At 39.8% G+C, this 18,640-nt stretch overlaps 1 protein-coding gene across 1 annotated transcript in view; it reads left to right on the top strand.

Annotated features, from left to right (window-relative positions):
• Positions 1-18,640, top strand: part of triob (trio Rho guanine nucleotide exchange factor b) — a gene marked incomplete at its 5' end in the record, with an annotated part of 170,021 nt that overhangs the window by 97,491 nt on the left and 53,890 nt on the right. The window contains 3 exon segments of the mRNA XM_081388786.1: positions 935-1,109; positions 7,955-8,150; positions 13,182-13,348. Coding sequence (XP_081244912.1) covers positions 935-1,109; positions 7,955-8,150; positions 13,182-13,348 — 538 coding nt within the window.

Here is an 18,640-nt window from a genome sequence, read left to right as displayed (position 1 = left end):
TTTTCAGGTTTTATTAATAGAGGAAATTTAGCAGGCTACAAAACCATGCACATCACAAACACTAACAATTTACAAATCTGTGATTACAACTTATCTTATTTTGAAGAAACTGTGGTGAAAATCTGTAAATCTGTTACTCTAACACGTCCATTATTCAGTTCTATATCTACAGAGATTCCACAGTCTGCCCAAATTCACTGTTGAATTTTGCAAAACGAATCAATGCTGATGTTGCAACATCATACTCTTCATACAGATCTTTAAACAATTGAATGTTTAATTATAATGATTTTGTTCATATTTTTAATTATAAAGCTATTTACAACATTGTTTCTTTTATTATTATTATTATTATTTTTATTTTTCAAAACTGAGCCACCTCACATTATTTCAACCACATTTCAGTGCTGAAGGTTGGTCACATGCCAGCTGGGATAGTAAAAAACAACACCTGACCTACACTGTGGTGTACACAATTTATGCATTTCAGTCAATATTTGTATAGTGCTTTTCATAATACACATTGTATATATGTCTTTGCATTAGTATTCTGAATGTATGTGCGTAAAGTTGGAAATACCTACATGTCCAACTTTATAGAGAGATGTGCAATAATACAATTTATTTTTTGCAATAATATAAACATTCAAGCTGATTTTCTATATAGTATAGTACAGTTTATTAAATATACCAATTTAAAATTGACATGGGGCACATACACTGTTAAATAACACTAAATTAGACTTGTCTTTAAAGAAATATTTTCGTTAATATGAGAACATAGAGCTGCAACTCCTACTGTAAACAACAGTAACACACTCACACACTTAATTGATTCAATTCCTAACACGCTTCATTGAAGTTAAATGGTATACTTCAATAGAGATCAGATCCTGTCTCTTATACTTGTACATGCTCTTCTTTCTGACTGCAGAGACTCTGCAATCTCCAGCAATAAGACTCCTCACAACAGCTCGATGGCTCACATTGAGAGTGTCCTGCAGCAGCTGGACGAGGCCCAGGCTCAGATGGAGGAGCTGTTTCAGGAACGGAAGATCAAACTAGAGCTTTTCCTCCAGCTCAGGATCTTTGAACGAGATGCCATTGACGTGAGTCCACACTTTACAACATGTCTGACAGTTCGACAACCCACTGATTTTGTTGTAAAGAATGGATCTTAACAGTCAAGACAAGTGGTCCTCAATTGATGCGTCGCAGGCATAGGGGAGGGAAATTGGTGGGGAAGTTAGTTTTTTTTTTTTCATCATCATTCTTCACACTTTCAGATGTCTTGAGAATCTGAATAAATAGCAGACGCTCAGTTACACATGTATTATACATTATTGTACATTATACATGTACATATGTACAATACATATTGTTTCAAAGCAGCTTTACAGTGATAAACAGGAAAATAATAATGCAAACAGAGTTCAATTCTGCTGTAAAGCAGCTCTAAAAAGAAATTAAAGCTGCAAGCAGCATTTATCGGGGTTCAAGCAATTAAGGCCTTTAAGCACAAAAGCATCAAAAGTTATTAAGTTTTATTTAGCAAGCATGTAACCAGTGACATAATAGATGGAAAAGACCATTTACAGCCAATACAGGCAATTTACCACAGGAAATATATGGTTTTAAAGCTTTTTAACAGTTATAGCGCCAACTTCGGTCCGTACTCCATAAAATTTGGCATGCTTGTTAATGATGTTATGTCACATATGCTCACCAATTTTTGTGAAGTTCTGAGTTTTCATTTAGGATTTATAGGCTTTTGAGTGTATTTTGCCACGCCCCTTTTCTAAATGACCCTGTTACAGCCAGCAAAATGCAAAAGTTCAAAAGGAAACTCCGATCGGGCCAAAAACCAGGGACTAGTTCGCAAAAGTAGGTTTTGAACAAAATGCGACATAGCAGAAATTTTTTCCTGCCTAAATCGAAATTGGAGATAGCCATTTTGCCCGCATTTGAGTCTAGGGCAAACGGTCTAAGAGTTATGAGCGATTTTGTAGTAGTGCCACCTATGGGCCAATCGGGGTCATACTCTGATAGGTTGTCCCCAAATTGAGGCCTACCATCTGGCCAGGTTTCAAGTCTCTAGGCCTTACGGTTTGCCCTGCACGGTGCGTTTTACGAATCCTTACAATTACAATAGGGTTTCAGCATTTCATGCTTGAACCCCTAAATATTGTAATTGTTCAGCTCAGTTCAGTGTTGATTCAGTTCAGTTCAGTTACTGTAAAGATCATCAAATATGAAATAAATTGAATTCAGCTATAAAGCAGCTAGAAAATGGTACAGTAGTCTAGCAGCATTCACGAAAAGTCAACATTGCACAGCCATTACTTTCTGTCACAGGCTGGTTGCAGCAGAGATGAAACTGGATCTAAGTGCAGCAGTCTTTATTGATAACAAACTCAAACTAACAGAAATACTCAGGTTTCTCAGGAATTCAAAAACAAGACCAGAAAAACCAATAAATAGCAAAAATAGACCTATACGCACAAGATTAGTATTATCTGGGGACCCCCCTCCCCCTATACACTGTATAGAGATATGACCCAGCACCCAAAATACTATCAAAACACTCCAACGCAGCCTCCATTCTCCCCACACTCTCCAAAAAGGCGCACAGGAAACAAAAACCTTGAAAAAAATTATAAACGACCAAATCCTGGCCATGTCACAGAGGATTTGCCCATTCAGACGGGACTAATATTATCACAGGACCTCTGTGTTTGGGGAAATATGGTAGATAATTTGCAGGGGGGATTTTTACTTTACAAATTACAGACATGGCAGATTCGCACGGGATTAAGATCACAGACAACCTCCGCAATTATTACAAATGACTAAAGTTCACCAGGTAATACTAATCCCGTGTGAATAGGGCTAATGACAGATAACTGAACAGGACTAAATATATGGCTTAAATACACGGGCAAACAAGGGAGCTAACAAGATAATTAACACACCTGAACTGAATACTGAAATCAAAATGTAACCATGGTGACAAACTGACAGGGGACAGAGGAAGACAGGACTAATTAACAACTTAGCTACCAAGGAACACAACACAAAGAAAACAGAATGAAAATTTTGCATATTACTTGGCCAGTGCAGTTTATAATTATATTAACAAATTAAAGTGTTTTATTTTTTTTATTTTTTTTTTATTAGAATATTGCTCTCAGATATTTTTTTTCCCTCATATCCAACAGACATCCCTCCATGATTACATAAGTTTGAGTTTTCAGTACTGCGTCAATTGTTAGGTAGAAGGCTATATACCACGTGCTTTCTCATCCGTTTTGATCTGATCAAAGGAAGAAAGTGCTAAAAGACAAAATCCAGTGATCTCAGAGAATCTGTGCAGAAGCCTTGAGCAAAGAGAAAGCCATCATGTCTGCTCTTCTCACAGCCTGCACCATGATTCATTGAGGTTTATGTCTCTGGATGTGTGAAAATGAGTCACACTTTTGTCAAAAGGGTGTTTAAGAAACCGACTGCTTTATCTAATCAATATCACTTTATCAAGCTATTAGAGTCAACATGATACAACCTATTTAATAATTGTGGACTTTATATTATTAAGTGAGTTTGGCTAATATGTACTAACATTTAAATTAATCATTTAATACAATACTTGTGATATGCGGCTCGCGGATATATCTGTGGACACTGTGGGGGGGCATTGCAATTGATGATATAAATCATTAATGATGGAAATATTAACGTGTTAAAAGCTTACTTTTTCATCAGGCACTAATTCGCAGACTCTCATTAAGCTACACAGTTGCGGGCTCCACTTGTTTACGTAGCAATGGAGGCAAAAGAAAAAGAAATTTCAAAGAGGAGAATTAAAAACAAAACAAAAAAGAAAAGAAAAGTACCATGTGGGAGTGTTTGAGAAACTCTGTATGTATATGACAATAAACGAATAAAGCCTATATCCAGATTTGCTTGGGCTTTATAATGATCATGTTATCTATAACGCGCGATGGCCGCCGCTATGTTAGTTTGCACCGCAATTTAGAAAATCGGATCTCGCTATGTTAGTTTGCACCGCAATTTAGAAAATCGGATCTGTTAGATTTACATCACGTAAATTCACCCACTTCTCCCGAAATACATGAAAGTAATTGACGGGTGGACTGGGAGAAGATTAGAGTAAACTGTATAGTAACATATACAATGTGTATCTGATATGAATAAAACACGTCCTCAAATTATAATTTAACAGATTATTATTGCTGCTTCCATAGACATCAGTGTGTATTTACAAAGTTTAAATGTTTTTTTTTCTTTTTTTTTCTGGTACTTATGTGTATCTAAATCACGCATCTCTGCTGTTGACCCTTACCTAACCTACCCTTAACCTATGCTTAAACATAACCATACTACAAAGCCTGTCCATAACCCTAACCATATTCCACCTCAGTAGCAGCAAGTGTTTTGCAATAAAACATGAACACAATAACTACCTTATAACAATTATTTATTTATTTAGCTTTTTTTCTGACGTAATTACATAGTAGTTAAAGGCACCTAATATAAAGCTGGACCATTGTTGTAAAATGACCAAATGCTTAGATATCATGATATTATTCAGATATTATTCAGGCAAAATGTCTCTCCATTGACGGCCATTCACAAGTAAAAAAATATATATATTTTACAATAGATATTTTAACATTGACAGTTAACATTAAGTGATTATTTTTTTTCCTGCCCTTCCTTGACAAACTATGTGGACTCTTATTGTCAAATTCTGTTCTGTTTCCTTTAGTTTCTATTTCCCCATTCTGTTTTAGTTTCCTTAGTTACTGATTACAGTATCAGTGTCCTCATTTGTTTCTATAGATACAGTATGTATTACATATTATATATTTTGTTCACCATATATATATTCTACCTGCTTTCATTGATTATCTGAGCCCTGCATGTTGGATTGCTACCACAGCATGACAGAATAACTTGAACACAATGAAAAGAAAATATAAATATATACATATATATATACACATATATATATGAAGAGTGCCATTTGAAATGTTCTTCTAGAATGATAATTTTTATCAAGCTCGTATATTTAAGTTAAGTAATTTCACTTAAATGGCAATGAAAATTACCTATGAATTGCACTGGCACTTAGAGGCTTTTGCATCTGAACCCCTCTCGATATATATATATGTGTGTGTGTGTGTGTGTGTGTGTGTGTGTGTGTGTGTGTGTGTGTGTGTGTGTGTGTGTGTGTGTGTGTGTGTGTGTGTGTACTTGCTAGCAGTGCTCATCCTCCTCGAGACTGTTCCCTCGAGAATCACATGAGAGATTTTCTTGACCTGGCTCACTACTCACTACCTGGACTGCTCCATCTGCATGTTTTATCGCAGAGGCCTCAACAAGAAATTCAAGGCACACCTGCCTCTCAAGTTTGTGGAGTAGGTACGCCCGCCATGGAAACCACGCTAGAGCCTACTCCCACTATGGAGCCAGAGCCAGTCAACATGTCCGTCCCAAAGCCAAAGTTGGCTACTATGTCCCAACATACTACTATGTCCCCTCAACTACGCTCCGAGGCCAGAGCTTGTCACCAGAGTGTGCGTATCCTGTCCTGTCCATCCTAGAGCCATGAGCAGACCATTGGCTAATAGATTTATGGTCCAAAGATCCAGGTCATACCCTTGTCCCCATCCTTGAACTCACTCCTCTGACAGTCCTGTCCAGCTGTTTAGATGGTCCAGTTCTGTCTGGAGTCCTTCGTCCTCCGATGTTCCCGCCAAGTCTACAAGCTCCTGCATCCCACTCGGTCCCGCCCGACTCCCTGGTGTTGTCCACTTCGCTGGCTCTGCCCAGTCCAATATCTCCGCTGTTGTCATCCAGCTCCTCGGCTCCACCTTCCTATCAAGTTCCGTCCAACTCTCCGGCTTCACCAGGCTCCTCCTTCCCTCCGGCTCCACCTTGGTCCTCACTCCCTCCGGCGTTGCTCTGGTCTGCTGAGCCCCCGTCGACCGATACCTCGGCCCCGCGAGCCAGCGGCTCCACCTTGAGCTTCCAATCCATCAATGTCGCTCTGGTCCGTCGTCCTCTCTGCTCCACCTGGGTCTCCACATCTCCCGAATCTGCCTCCGTCGGTCGGTACCCAGGTTCTGCTGCGACTGTTAAATAATGCTCCACCCTGGCTCCTCCCTCCCTCCGTCGGCTCCGCTGTGGTGTCTCCCTCTACCGGCTCCTCCAGGTCTCTGTCTGTCACCAGCTCCTCGCTCACTTTCTAAACCCCCTCTTGCCCTCCACTCTTGGACCTTCAGTTATGGCGCGAGGACACACTTTCTGGGAGGGGGGAGTAAAGTCACATTTATGTTCTGTCATGTGGACTTGTATTTTGACATTCTGTTATTTTTTTCTTTAGTTCCTGTTTCCCCGCTCTGTTTAATTTCGGTTTCCTTGGTTATGTCCTCGTTTGTTTCTAAAGTTTCTGTATGTATTAGTCTCATCTGTGTCTCGTTTTGTTCACCATGTATATATTCTCCCTGTTTTGTTCTATTCCCTACCGGTTATCGTCTTAGTTTATATGAGGTTAGCTGTGTCTTCTGAGTGTTTCTGTTTGTTGGATTAAAAAATATTTCCATTGATTATCTGAGTGGTGAGTGTTGAAGTGCTACCACAGCAAGACACAGTAAGCCCATCATTCTTTGCGATTGACCTTTGGTGGCTGTGTTCTGAATGTTTTGTTCATAGGAAACCCAATATGATGTAATCAGAGTCCACAAAACGAGTTGGCTTTTGTAGTAAAAGTGATATCGCTCACTGTAACATAATCCAAAACAGATCAAGGAGTATCACATTCCACTTTTGAAGGTGCTCACGTGCCACTGATACTTTGCTGATAGATTAGGTAAAACCAAGACAAAGAGCATGTAAATATTGATGTCTTCACAGCCTGAAATCTGTACAAAGACAGCATAGGTGGATGTCAAGTATAACTTCCAGTATGTATGGGATGGTAGTTGACGATGGTAGACGAACTCCTCCTTGTTACACTTAATGTTGTTACTCAGAGCAGGGCGGGTTGGCAATGTCAGTTAAGGCGGCAGGGTGCCAGAAGGTACAGCAGCTGTGGGCGTGTGATTTCCCAAACGCTGCTCCCACACGTTGAAGAACACATTTACTCCTTTAAGAAAATGGTTGTGTTCCTGCTCTAGTCATCATCAACGCTTCACTCAGAACAGCTGGGAAAAATGCTCATTTTAATTAGAGAAGGAGGAATTCTCAATCACACAACAGTGCAGAGTGAGTGACTTTTTACAAGAGGAATGTGGGAGAATAAGTTGGTTAAATCATGTCTTTAAACTTTACCAAATCGCTGTATCAGTGACAAATGGTGTGTTTTTAGGAACTTAAGCACTGTGTTTTGACTTATGTATTGTTATTGAGGAATAATTTAGTGAGTTGCATTGTAAAGCTTTGAATATGCTCTATATGAAGTGATGTTAGAAGTGTGGATATTTGCTAATTTATTGACTGAAGTGAACTGTTTGCCAAGCGCTTGTTCTCTGATTCATGTTGCTTCTGTTTTTACTCACCTGTTGTCAGGGCAACTCTTTATAGCCTATTAAGTTGTTCATTTTCTCTTGCATGTTCAACATCATTTCTGGGAATGTTTTATTTTTATAGCCAATATGCCTTCACAGCAGATTACATAAAAGTACAACCCATTGAACAAACTGTACATATATACCTCAGCCTTACATTCTTAGTTTTATCTTAATCTTAATTAATTATAATATGGTATTTGACTTTGCATGGTCCATACAGTACATGAATAATACATTTTTTCAATATTTTATATATTTTTAAATATTAAATTAAATACTGCTTCCAGTATTCCAAGGATATTTGTTTGTTCAAGGATATGATTAATATATTATGCATGCTTCATTATGGTGTTGTTGTGTAGGTCATCTCAGACCTGGAGTCGTGGAATGAGGAGCTGTCTCAGCAGATGAATGAGTTTGACACCGAGGATCTAACGCTAGCTGAGCAGAGACTGCAACATCACGCTGATAAAGCTCTCACCATGAACAACCTCACATTCCATGTCATACACCAGGGCCAGGAACTCCTGCAGTACGTCACAGAAGTTCAGGCCTCAGGTGAGCACACAGCACTCATATGAAACTATAGTAGTATCTAAATAACACTAAAATAATGTATTTAATACAAAATTAAGTAAAACGGTTATATTGTCAAATATTGTTCGAATTTAAAATAAAAGTATTTGAATATATTTTAAAATGTAATTTGTCCCTGTGATGGCAAAGCTGAATTTTCAGCAGCATTACTCCAGTATTCAGTCAGTGTCACATGATCCTTCAGAATTCATTCTATTGATATTGATTTGTTGCTCAGTTATTAATAATGGTTCATATTATTTTAAATTGTGAAAACAGTATTCTTTTCAGTTGTGAAAATGTGATTTTTTATTTTTATTTTTTTTGATGATGATTGAATGACACTAAATAATGGAGTAATGGCTGCTGAAAATTCAGCTTTGCCATCACAGGAATAAATTACTTTATAATTATATTCAAATAGAAAACAGTTCTTTTAAATTGTTATAATATTTCACAATATTACTGTTTTTCTGTATTGTTTGATCAAATAAATGCAACATTGGTGAGCATAAGAGATTTCTTTCAAAAAGATGAAAAAAATCTTAATTATTACAATCTTTTGAGCCGTAGTGTATGCATTTGATGTCTGTCCAGCCATCTTTGTATGATGTCTTTGTGTGACCTTTGCGGTCACAGGATCACGTGAGGCATCAAAGATGTGTGTGTGTTAGTATGTCAGTTCAGAGCAGGCTTAAGGGGTAGGAGAGGACGCAGCTAAAAGCTAAACTCTAAAGCCAAACACAGCTGGTCCAACCAGACACCCAGCAACCCTCCCTCCCTTCCTCCCACACGGCCCTGTAATCCTATAGACTCACACCGCCTAGCAAAATCACTGGTCACACACACACACACACACACAGACAAGATTTGACATCTGATAGCACGCACAGATAGCAGAGAGCAAAACGAATCCTCTTTTCACTAGCATCCTTTTGCGGAGGCACATATACAAAAGCAAAGCTGGAGTACTCTCAGAGTTTTAGCCCATTGCAACTCTGGGCTACGGGTGTAAAATGTGAGTATGTCTGTGTGTGTGACAATGTGTGTGCTAAGACCCAGGTATCTGCACTTTTGTATGCTGATTGTTTTATAGGTCAGCTATCATTTTCATTGTTGATTTAGCTTATTTTTCTCATGGTATTCTACTGGCAAATTGGACTTTAAAGACAGCAAGAAATCAAAATTGACCCCATTTACTTCCTGCATAAATGTTCCAGGTTGTATTGTGTGTGAATTATCAGTGCACATTATTCTAAAGAAATAATAATTTTGTAATTGTGTCAAATGAAACTGATAGTGTCATAGCTGTCTATCTGCAACCCAATCAAATCCCTATACTGTACATAAAATCAAATATTCCAGCTGAATATTCACAAAATGTCCCATTACAGAAGGCAAATGTCATTTTGATGCCCTTGAAGCTGAAGTGTCATTTCTGCATCCGCAACCTGTGTCTGGCTTGTCGGGATGCTTAAACAAACTAAGCAATTTTGATAGCACCAAAGTGCTAAAGTGCTACTTAATTGCAAAGTTGTCCTGGCATATTTTAGTTCACCAAAATGTTTAATTGTATCATCATTTACTCACCCTCACCCTCCTACCCTGTACTGGAACAAAAAATCAGTGTTACAATGGAAGTTGTCAACCAGAACTGTTCGGTTTTCAACATTGTTTAAAATATTTTCTTTTGTGTTCTGCTGAAGAAATTCATACAGGTTTGAAATGGCATGATGGTGAGTAAATGATGCCAGAAGGTTCATTTTTAGGTGAACTATCACTTTTGGGATTGGAGAAAGAATAATTAGGATAATATTTCACCTGATTCCTTGTGAAATTCCCATAATTTAATTAGGGTTAAGTTAAAATAAATCAAATATCTGTGATCCTCCACCTCTCTCCTCAATGTTTATTGTGGCCTCTCTAATGCCTGTGTTCTTTAATCTGGTCTTTGTCTTGTCCAATTGATGTCTTGGCCAAAAATTACCGGCACTCTCAGGCTTGATGAAGTCCCCATACTAAAGTCTTCTTACGGATTACCAACATATCCTGCCTTTGCATGTGGTGCTACTTCTTATTTATTCAGCTGATATTTCCCTCCCTTGATCTGTGAAAGATCCTAGAATTTATAAGTCAAACTTTTTGGGTGAAACTCAGGAAACCTGTTTAAAACATGTTGACGTCATATGTCATTAAAGGTGCCATATGTCATGTCTGGCAAAAAAAAATCCAGTCATACTCCACATTCCATACCAGATGGGGGCAGTATACCTCCAGAAAGTGAATTGGTCTATGCTCCGCCCCTACCTTCTTAGCTGCACATATACAAGTTAAAATAGGGACAACATCTATTTAGAGTGTTACGCTGCCCGCCTGAAGCTAATTTAGCAGCATATATCAAGTTTGATTTTCATTAGCAATACCACTTCTAGCTAAGTTATCATTAGTCACCAAAAAACATTCGGTCTCATTACACCTTGCAATGTTTTCCGTTACGTTTCGTGCGTCCAGGGTGTGTAAAGCAGAAGCAGCCTGGCCAGCGGCGGAGTATGCGCGATCCGTGAGTGCTGAAGACGTTCTGCACGGCTTTGATGGGTGCGCAGGAGGACACAAATGGGCGGCGACAGCTTCTTCCAGTGGCGGGAGCTTTTTCCTCAGCGCCGTCAACAGATAGAGCGTTACTAAAACTGTATACACCGCCGCCGACTTGAGCTGCAAAGAAGCTCTGGCCGCCCTGTCAAGGACGCTTGTCAAAAAGTACGGGGAAACTTGACCGCTCTGAATATAGTGAGTGAGTGCGCGCGCGCGCGGCCGGGGCTCGCTCTCTCTCTCTGCTAGTTCTTAGAGGCAGAAGAGCGCGTGCGCGCTTAAAATGTCATATTTTGGTATGATCGTTCACCCGCCAGTGTGGCGGATAGCTTTTTGAGATTTTATTTGTGCTTCAGAGCGCGGTTTTTTCCCTGCAGCGGGTGGTGGTAGGGGTCTCTTGCCAAGGGCTTCAGCCATCCTTCCGCTCTCTTCCCTGAACTGAAATGTAGTAGTGGGCTGTACTTTCCACATCAGGTTCAAGTACGCCCACAAGCCGTGCGAGTTATTCGTGTATTGCATGTTTGGCTGGTGGTTATGTTGCCCGTATACCGCCTCCCATGGCCGAAACTGGTATTACGACACCTGTCGGGCCGTGGCTAGTAATGCTAATGCTAATTAAGGTTGATATCTCTGCAGCACTATAACTTGACATTTTTTTAATGACATCATCGCCCTTATTTCTTCTCATTCTTTTGATGTGTGTAGCTCATTTTTGGGATATTTTTACCTCAATTGTTACATATGGCACCTTTAAATGAAAAAAAAAGCGAAGAACATATATACAGTTTCATATTATGAATATTTTTGTTTGTAATTGTCATTATTCAGTCTCAGTGATGATTCTCAATGTATGTATATCAGTGTTATTTTAGTGTCATGATATGCCATTATAGTTTTCGGTAATATTTTGAATTTTAGAAGACAGACAGATAGATAAATAGATATTTTGTGTGAGCACCATTGTTATCTAGCACTGCCTTAATCCTCCTGGCCATGGAATTCACCAGAGCTTTACAGGTTGTTGCTGGGATCCTCTTCCACTCCTCCATAATGACATTGCGGAGCTGCTGGATGTTAGACACATGGTGCTTCTCCAACTTTCGCTTGAGGATGCTCCACAGGTGCTCAATAGGGTTCAGGTCTGGAGACATAGTTGGTCACTGCATCACCTTCAGGTTCCTCAGCAAGGCAGTTGTCATCTTGGTGGTGTGTTTGGGGTCGTTATCATGCCGTTCGGCCCAGTTTCTGAAGGGAGGGCATCATGTTCCGCTTCAGAATGTCACAGTACATGTTGGAATCCATGTTTCCCTCAATGAAGCGCAGCTCCCCAGTACCAGCAGCATACATGCAGCCCCAGCCCATGATGCTACCACCACCATGCTTGACTGTAGGCAAGACACAATTTTCTTGGTACTCCTCACCAGGGCGTCTCCACACATGTTGGACACCATCTGAGCCAAACAAGTTTATCTTAGTCTCATCAGACCACAGGACATGGTTCCAGTAATTCATGCTCTTGGACAGGTTGCTTTCAGCAAACTGTTTGCGGGCCATCTTGTGAGCCAGCTTCAGAAGAGGCTTCCTTCTGGGACGACGGCCATGTAAACCGACTTGTTGCAGTGTGCGGTGTATGGTTTGAGCACTGACAACTGACCTTCTGCTTCTGCAAGATCTAAAGCAATGCTGGCAGCACTCATGCGTCTGTTTTTTTAAGCCAGCTTCTGCACCTGACTCGTAGCACGAGGACTCAGCTTCTTTGATTGACCCTTACGAGGCCTGTTCCGAGTGGAACCCGTCTTGGAAAACCTCTGTATGACCCTGGCCTGTACTGTAACTCAGTTTCAGGGTGTTACCAATCTTCTTATAGCCTAGGCCATCTTTGTGAAGAGCAACAATTCTAATTCTCAAATCCTTAGAGAGTTCTTTGCCATGAGGTGCCATGTTGAACATCCAGTGGTCAGTATGAGAGAATTTTACTCAAAGCACAAATTGTAACTGCTCTAATACAAGATACAACAATTTGTATGGTCCTGTCAAGCAGACAAAAACATGAACATGATGAATAGAACATGTGGCTTTGCATGGTTAAACGACGTACAGCTATTATCACTTAGGGTGTACTCACTTTTGTTACCAGCTATTTTGACAATAATGGCTGTATGTTGAGTTATTTTCAGAGGACAATAAATATATAGTGCTATACAAGCAGCACAATGACGACTATAAAATATATCCAAGTTTCATTTCTATAGTATTGTCCTTTGAGTAGATATACTAAAATGTTTACTAAAATGTGAGGGGTGTACTCACTTTTATGAGATACTGTAAAACCATTTTGACAAAAGCTCAATTTATTTGTGTCAGAGGAGATTATTTACACATTTGCTTCTCTTTCACTGTGTCTCTTTGTCCTTCTCTGTGAAGGTGTGGAGTTGTTGTGCGACCGTGACGTTGACATGGCGACGCGAGTGCAGGATCTGTTAGATTTCCTGCATGAGAAACAGCAGGAGGTGGACGCTGCTGCAGAACAACACAGACGACACCTGGAGCAGTGTGTGCAGCTCCGACACTTACAGGCCGAGGTCAAACAGGTAACATCTGTCTGTCTGTCTGTCCACCCACACACACACTCAAGAACTCACTCAGGCACATACACAGACATAGTCGTTTACATTTCAGATCATGATACAGCTTTCTCAGCTGAGAACAAAACAACCACTGTATGATTTGTTCCTTCTAACACACTGCCATAATTAATGTGTCATGAATAATTATCCAATAGAGATTTTATATTAGAGGTGGGAATTTCCTCTGTCTGTACCTGAGCAGTGACTCATGGGTAGTGAATGTAGGCTAAACTGAGCCTGAAAATCAGACACTGCCTTGTACACTAATACCTCTGACGCTTTGTTACATATCTTAGGTTTATCACATTGTCTCTCAATGTGCATTTCTTTTTTTGTGATGTAACTGATAGGCGGTGTCTCCTTCCAGTAAACAATGATAATTAAGCTCATAATATTTTAGGCAGTGTCTTTTGTTTCACTAACAAAGATACATGTAGGATTTATTTCACAATTACATTTACATTTACATTTATTCATTTAGCAGATTATTTTATCCAAAGTGACTTACAAATGAGAACAATGGAAGCAGTTAGCATTTTAACAATAGGACAGCAATATGCAAGTACTATGACCCTTCCCAGTTTAATCTAACGCAGTACATGTACTTTTTTCTTTCTTTTTCTTTTTTATAGATATAGAATAGAAGATAAAGTGTTAGTATTAATGGATCAAGTGTTGCTGAAAAAGATGCGTCTTCAGCCGTTTCTTTAAAATGTTTACAGACTCAGCAGCTCGGGTTGAGTTAGGCAGGTCATTCCACCAGCATGAAACAGACCAGATAAAGGTCCGAGAAAGAGATTTTGTGCCTCTTTGAGATGGCACCACAAGACGACATTTACTTGCAGAGCGCAAGTTTCTGGATTGTTCATGAGTCTGAAGTAATGAGTTTAGGTAAAAAGGAGCAGAGGTCCGGTTGTTCTGTAGGCAAAAGTCACTTGAATTTGATGCGAGCGGCAACTGGCAACCAGTGCAGTTTTGTGAGGAGAGGTGTGACGTGTGCTCTCTTCGGCTCGTTAAAGACCGATCTGGCTGCAGCATTTTGGGTCAGTTGCAGAGATTTGATAGTGCAAGCTGGAAGACCTGCCAGGAGAGCATTACAATCGACAAGGTGTTAGCATGCTCTGATAGGAAGGGCCTGATCCTCCTAATGTTGTACAAGGCAAATCTGCAGGACCGGGCAGTTCTAGCAATGTTGTCTGTGAAGTTCAATTGATCATCAATCACGACTCCAAGGTTCCTGGCTGACTTTGATGGAGTTATGGATGATGAACCTAGCTGAATGGAGAAGTTGTGGTGTAGCGTTGGGTTGGACGGGACCACAAGCAGCTCTGTCTTCGCAAGGTTTAGTTGAAGGTGGTAGTCCTTCATCCAGCCAGAAATGTCTGTCAGGCAGGCTGAGATGCGAGCGGCTACTGTCAGATCATCCAGCTAGAATGAGAGGTACAGTTGTGTGTCATCAGCGTAGCAGTGATAGGAAAAGCCATGTTTCTGAATCACAGATCCTAGTGATGTCATGTAGATGGAGAAGAGAAGTGGTCCAAGCACTGAGCCCTGAGGCACTCCAGTAGCTAGATGTTGGGTCTTAGATACCTCACCCATCCACAACACCCCGAACGACCTACCTTAGAGGTAAGATTTGAACCATTGGGAGTGCGGTTCCCGAGATGCCCTTTGTCTTTAGGATTGACAGGAGGATCTGGTGGTTAACTGTGTCAAAGGCAGCAGACAGATCCAGCTGGATGAGAACTGAGGATTTGAAAGCTGCTCTTGCCAGTCTCAGAGCTTCAATTACTGAGAGCAGGGCAGTCTCAGTTGAGTGTCTGCTTTTGAAACCAGACTGATTGCTGTCCAAGAGGTTGTTCTGTGTAAGAAAGAAAGAGATCTAGTTGAAAATAACTTGTTCAAGTGTTTTCGTGAAGAATGGAAGAGGAGATACCGGTCTGTAATTTGCCAGATGTGCTGGATTTAGAGTGGGTTTCTTAAGCAGTGGGGTTACCCTAGCCTGCTTAAATGCTGTGGGAAAGGTACCAGTGTGAAAAGAGGTGTTGATGATGTGTGTGAGTGCGGGTACAACTGAGGATGAAATGGCTTGAAGTAGATTAGTGGGAATAGGATCAAGCAGACAGGTAGTTGGGCGATTGGAAAGGAGGAGTTTGGAGACTTCTGCCTCTGAAAGTAGAGAGAAGGAGGGTAGAATGTGTGTGTGTTAGCTGGTAAGATATGTGTGTCAATTTGTGGTTTGGTAAATTGGCCACTGATGGTGGTTTTATTTATGAAGAATGTGGCAAAATCGTCAGCTGTTAGGGTTGATGAAGGAGGAGGAGGGTTGAGAAAAGAGAAGGTTTTGAAAAGCATGCGAGAGTCAGAAGAATTGTTAATTTTGTTGTGATAGTAAGTCATTTTAGCAGTAGAGATATTAGCAGAGAAGGAAGAGAGGAGGGATTGACAAAGACCAAGGTCAGTAGGATCTTTCGATTTGCGCCACTTCCTCTCTGCACCCCTGAGTTCAGAATGATGTTCACGGAGAACATCAGATAACAAGGGGTCTTCACAGTAACAATAAATTGTATTTTATATGATTAATGTTATATTTTTAAATATGATGATTTTATTATAAACATGGTGATTATCTCTAAGGTGGACAGCTAACCTAATAAATTATATTGACCATTTGAATCTAACCATGTCATGAAATGAAGAAGTCAGTTTATTATCATGTGAATTATTGTGCCTTTAGCCCCAAAAATAGTTTGTTTTTCAAATTTTTGTCAAAGACTATGTCTGGATCGGATTCAGAGCCATGATCTAAATATAGATGGAGTAGATTAAGTCTATCAACACCCCCAAAGCTTCACAGTCCTATAGCTGGTCCCGGGTCGACATTTCATTCAGTAACATTAGCCAGTTTTGATTAATATGCTGTTTAATGTTGATGATTGCATTATTTTACACGTGCATCTGCTTACATATGCTATCACTTGTTTCTGCTTTTTCTTCACATGTGTTTTGATCAGGAGATTCTGTACTCTTTCAGAAGATGTGTCATAGCGCGCCTACCGTATAACAGTGAAAACACGGACAGCCGGAAAATTTCGTCAATGGTGGGGAAGCATTGTCTCATAAATTACGGAAATTTTCCTTAATGGCAGGGAAAGAGTAAAATGGCGGGGAAAGGGAATTGACTTGCTACCCGAGATTGTGGCAAGGATCAGTCGAATTTTCTGGCCCATAGTGTTTTTATATTTGCATATGTATTAGTATTTGAACTACTAACTACTGTTCCATTAAGAAATTTAGAATGTTTGTTAACAACTTGTTAATGCTGCCATTTTAATAGTTAATGAAGTGCAGTGTTAATAGTCAGTTTTGAGTGGCGGATCTGACTACATACAGGACCTGAATGGAAACGTGGGGCATGCTTAAAATGAGAAGGAAAAACTAGGCCAGGAGGAGCAGCTGGTAATCTCATTTCATCCTTTCATTTATTTATTTTATTATTTTATATTTATTTTTGTCTGGACTGCTCTAGAGGAAAGGAATGATTAGAGATGTGGAGGAGCTGGGACGCCCGTGTGGTTTAAGGAGTATTTGAGTGGGTGTGTGGTGGTTAGTAGACACGTAATCATGTTTTTTGTGTGGTTTTTTTTTTGGCTTTTCAGGGAAAATGTGCGCCAGTGTGGCAGTTTTCAGTGTTTATTTACGTTTATGCAAGAAACATAGTTGTGCTATCTGTCACTGTCGGTGTATCAGCACTAAAGCAGGTGTGTAAAGTGTGAGTCAATGTGTCAGGAGACAGCTTGGAATTTAGACCTAAAGGTGGAGTCAGAGAACACATCTGTCAATACGAAATATTTCTCACTTTCCCCAATGATGCAATCTCCCTGTTTACAGTACACTAGAAGTTGCCTCAGCTCATTTCAGAAAACAGCACTTTTTGATTTACTGTAAAAGGCAGTATTGTACACTTTGTACCATTTTTCCCTCTTCTGCCCATTTTAGTCACGGTTTCCCGCACAAAACGAAGAATTTAGTTCACCCTCTCTCTGACCTTTAAAATTAAACAAGCTGTGTTTTTTTATAGTGCCCTTAAGATTGCAAGATGTAATTGGCCTCTATTTTATTTGGCTAACCTTTATACAAATTAAATGAGTACCAGTGACCTTAACTTCTGAATACTGTCACTTAATTCTGAATAGGCATTAATGATGTGTAGACTTCAAACATTTCTTTTAGCTACCAAGTGTAGTACACTTATCTCTATCTAAAGGCCCCCTAAAATCAAAAATTTAGTTTTTTACCTTTTAGTATAAATATGTTAGCCTTAAAGGGGTCATCGAATGCCCATTTTCCACAAGTTGCTATGATTCTTTAGGGTCTTCATGTAAAGTTTGTATGGTGGTTGTCCACACACTGCAAAGACACATTTATATGCAAACACCATATAATAGTGAATTTTGCATCCGATGACCCCTTTAAGGTTATGAATAAGCTGGTTTATTCCAAAACAATGACAAAATTCGCATTTAGGAGATATACTGTAAGCATTCAAAACGTACAGTTTCTCACTTCCGCTAAAATGGATCACGGACTTTTACCACCGCAGAATTCAGTTTCTCATCACATCTTCTGTCCAATCAAATGCTCTCTGGAATCTAAAGCTCCGCCCCCTATGCTATAAATACCACCTAGCCAAAGCGACCGTTGACACGTCACAGAGCAATATGGGTTGGAGATGTGTGTTTGGTTGCTCAAGCCCTCGAGTTTATTCCGTTTTCTAACTGTACGTTGGTTAAGAATGAAATGGCTAGAATTTATTCACACTATTATTGAATCCAATGTATCATCAGCGCTCAGATTCGCTTCTATGGTCCTGTCAAGTATGACTTGCAGTCTGTGTGGTAAACTAAACGCTATTAGTTATTTGAAAAGGGGGAGGAGCAATTCAGTATGTCCCACCTTAGCTTCCTCTTTCAGTGGAAATGACGTCAATGCATCATACAAAGCTGTGCTACAAGGCACTTCAGTAGGCCTTTAACATACTTTATCATGTTACAAATCCATTCTACAGAACCCTGAAGTGTGCAGATTCTGTCTGGGCCTGGTCAAGCGTTAAAGGGGTCATACTATGTCCTTTTTTTATATCGCTAAATATCTAGTATTTATATCTTATATCTAGTATTCTTACTAGAATAAGCCACACCCACGCATTAACATATAATTTGCATGGTAGTGGTCTTTGAAAATGAAAACGAAAAT

Source organism: Scardinius erythrophthalmus (assembly GCF_964197995.2).
Source record: "Scardinius erythrophthalmus genome assembly, chromosome: 16".
In the NCBI taxonomy this organism is placed as follows: Eukaryota; Metazoa; Chordata; class Actinopteri; order Cypriniformes; family Leuciscidae; genus Scardinius; species Scardinius erythrophthalmus.
The sequence above is the reverse complement of the archived record's forward strand: the minus strand, read 5'-3'. Positions and strand labels throughout refer to the sequence as shown.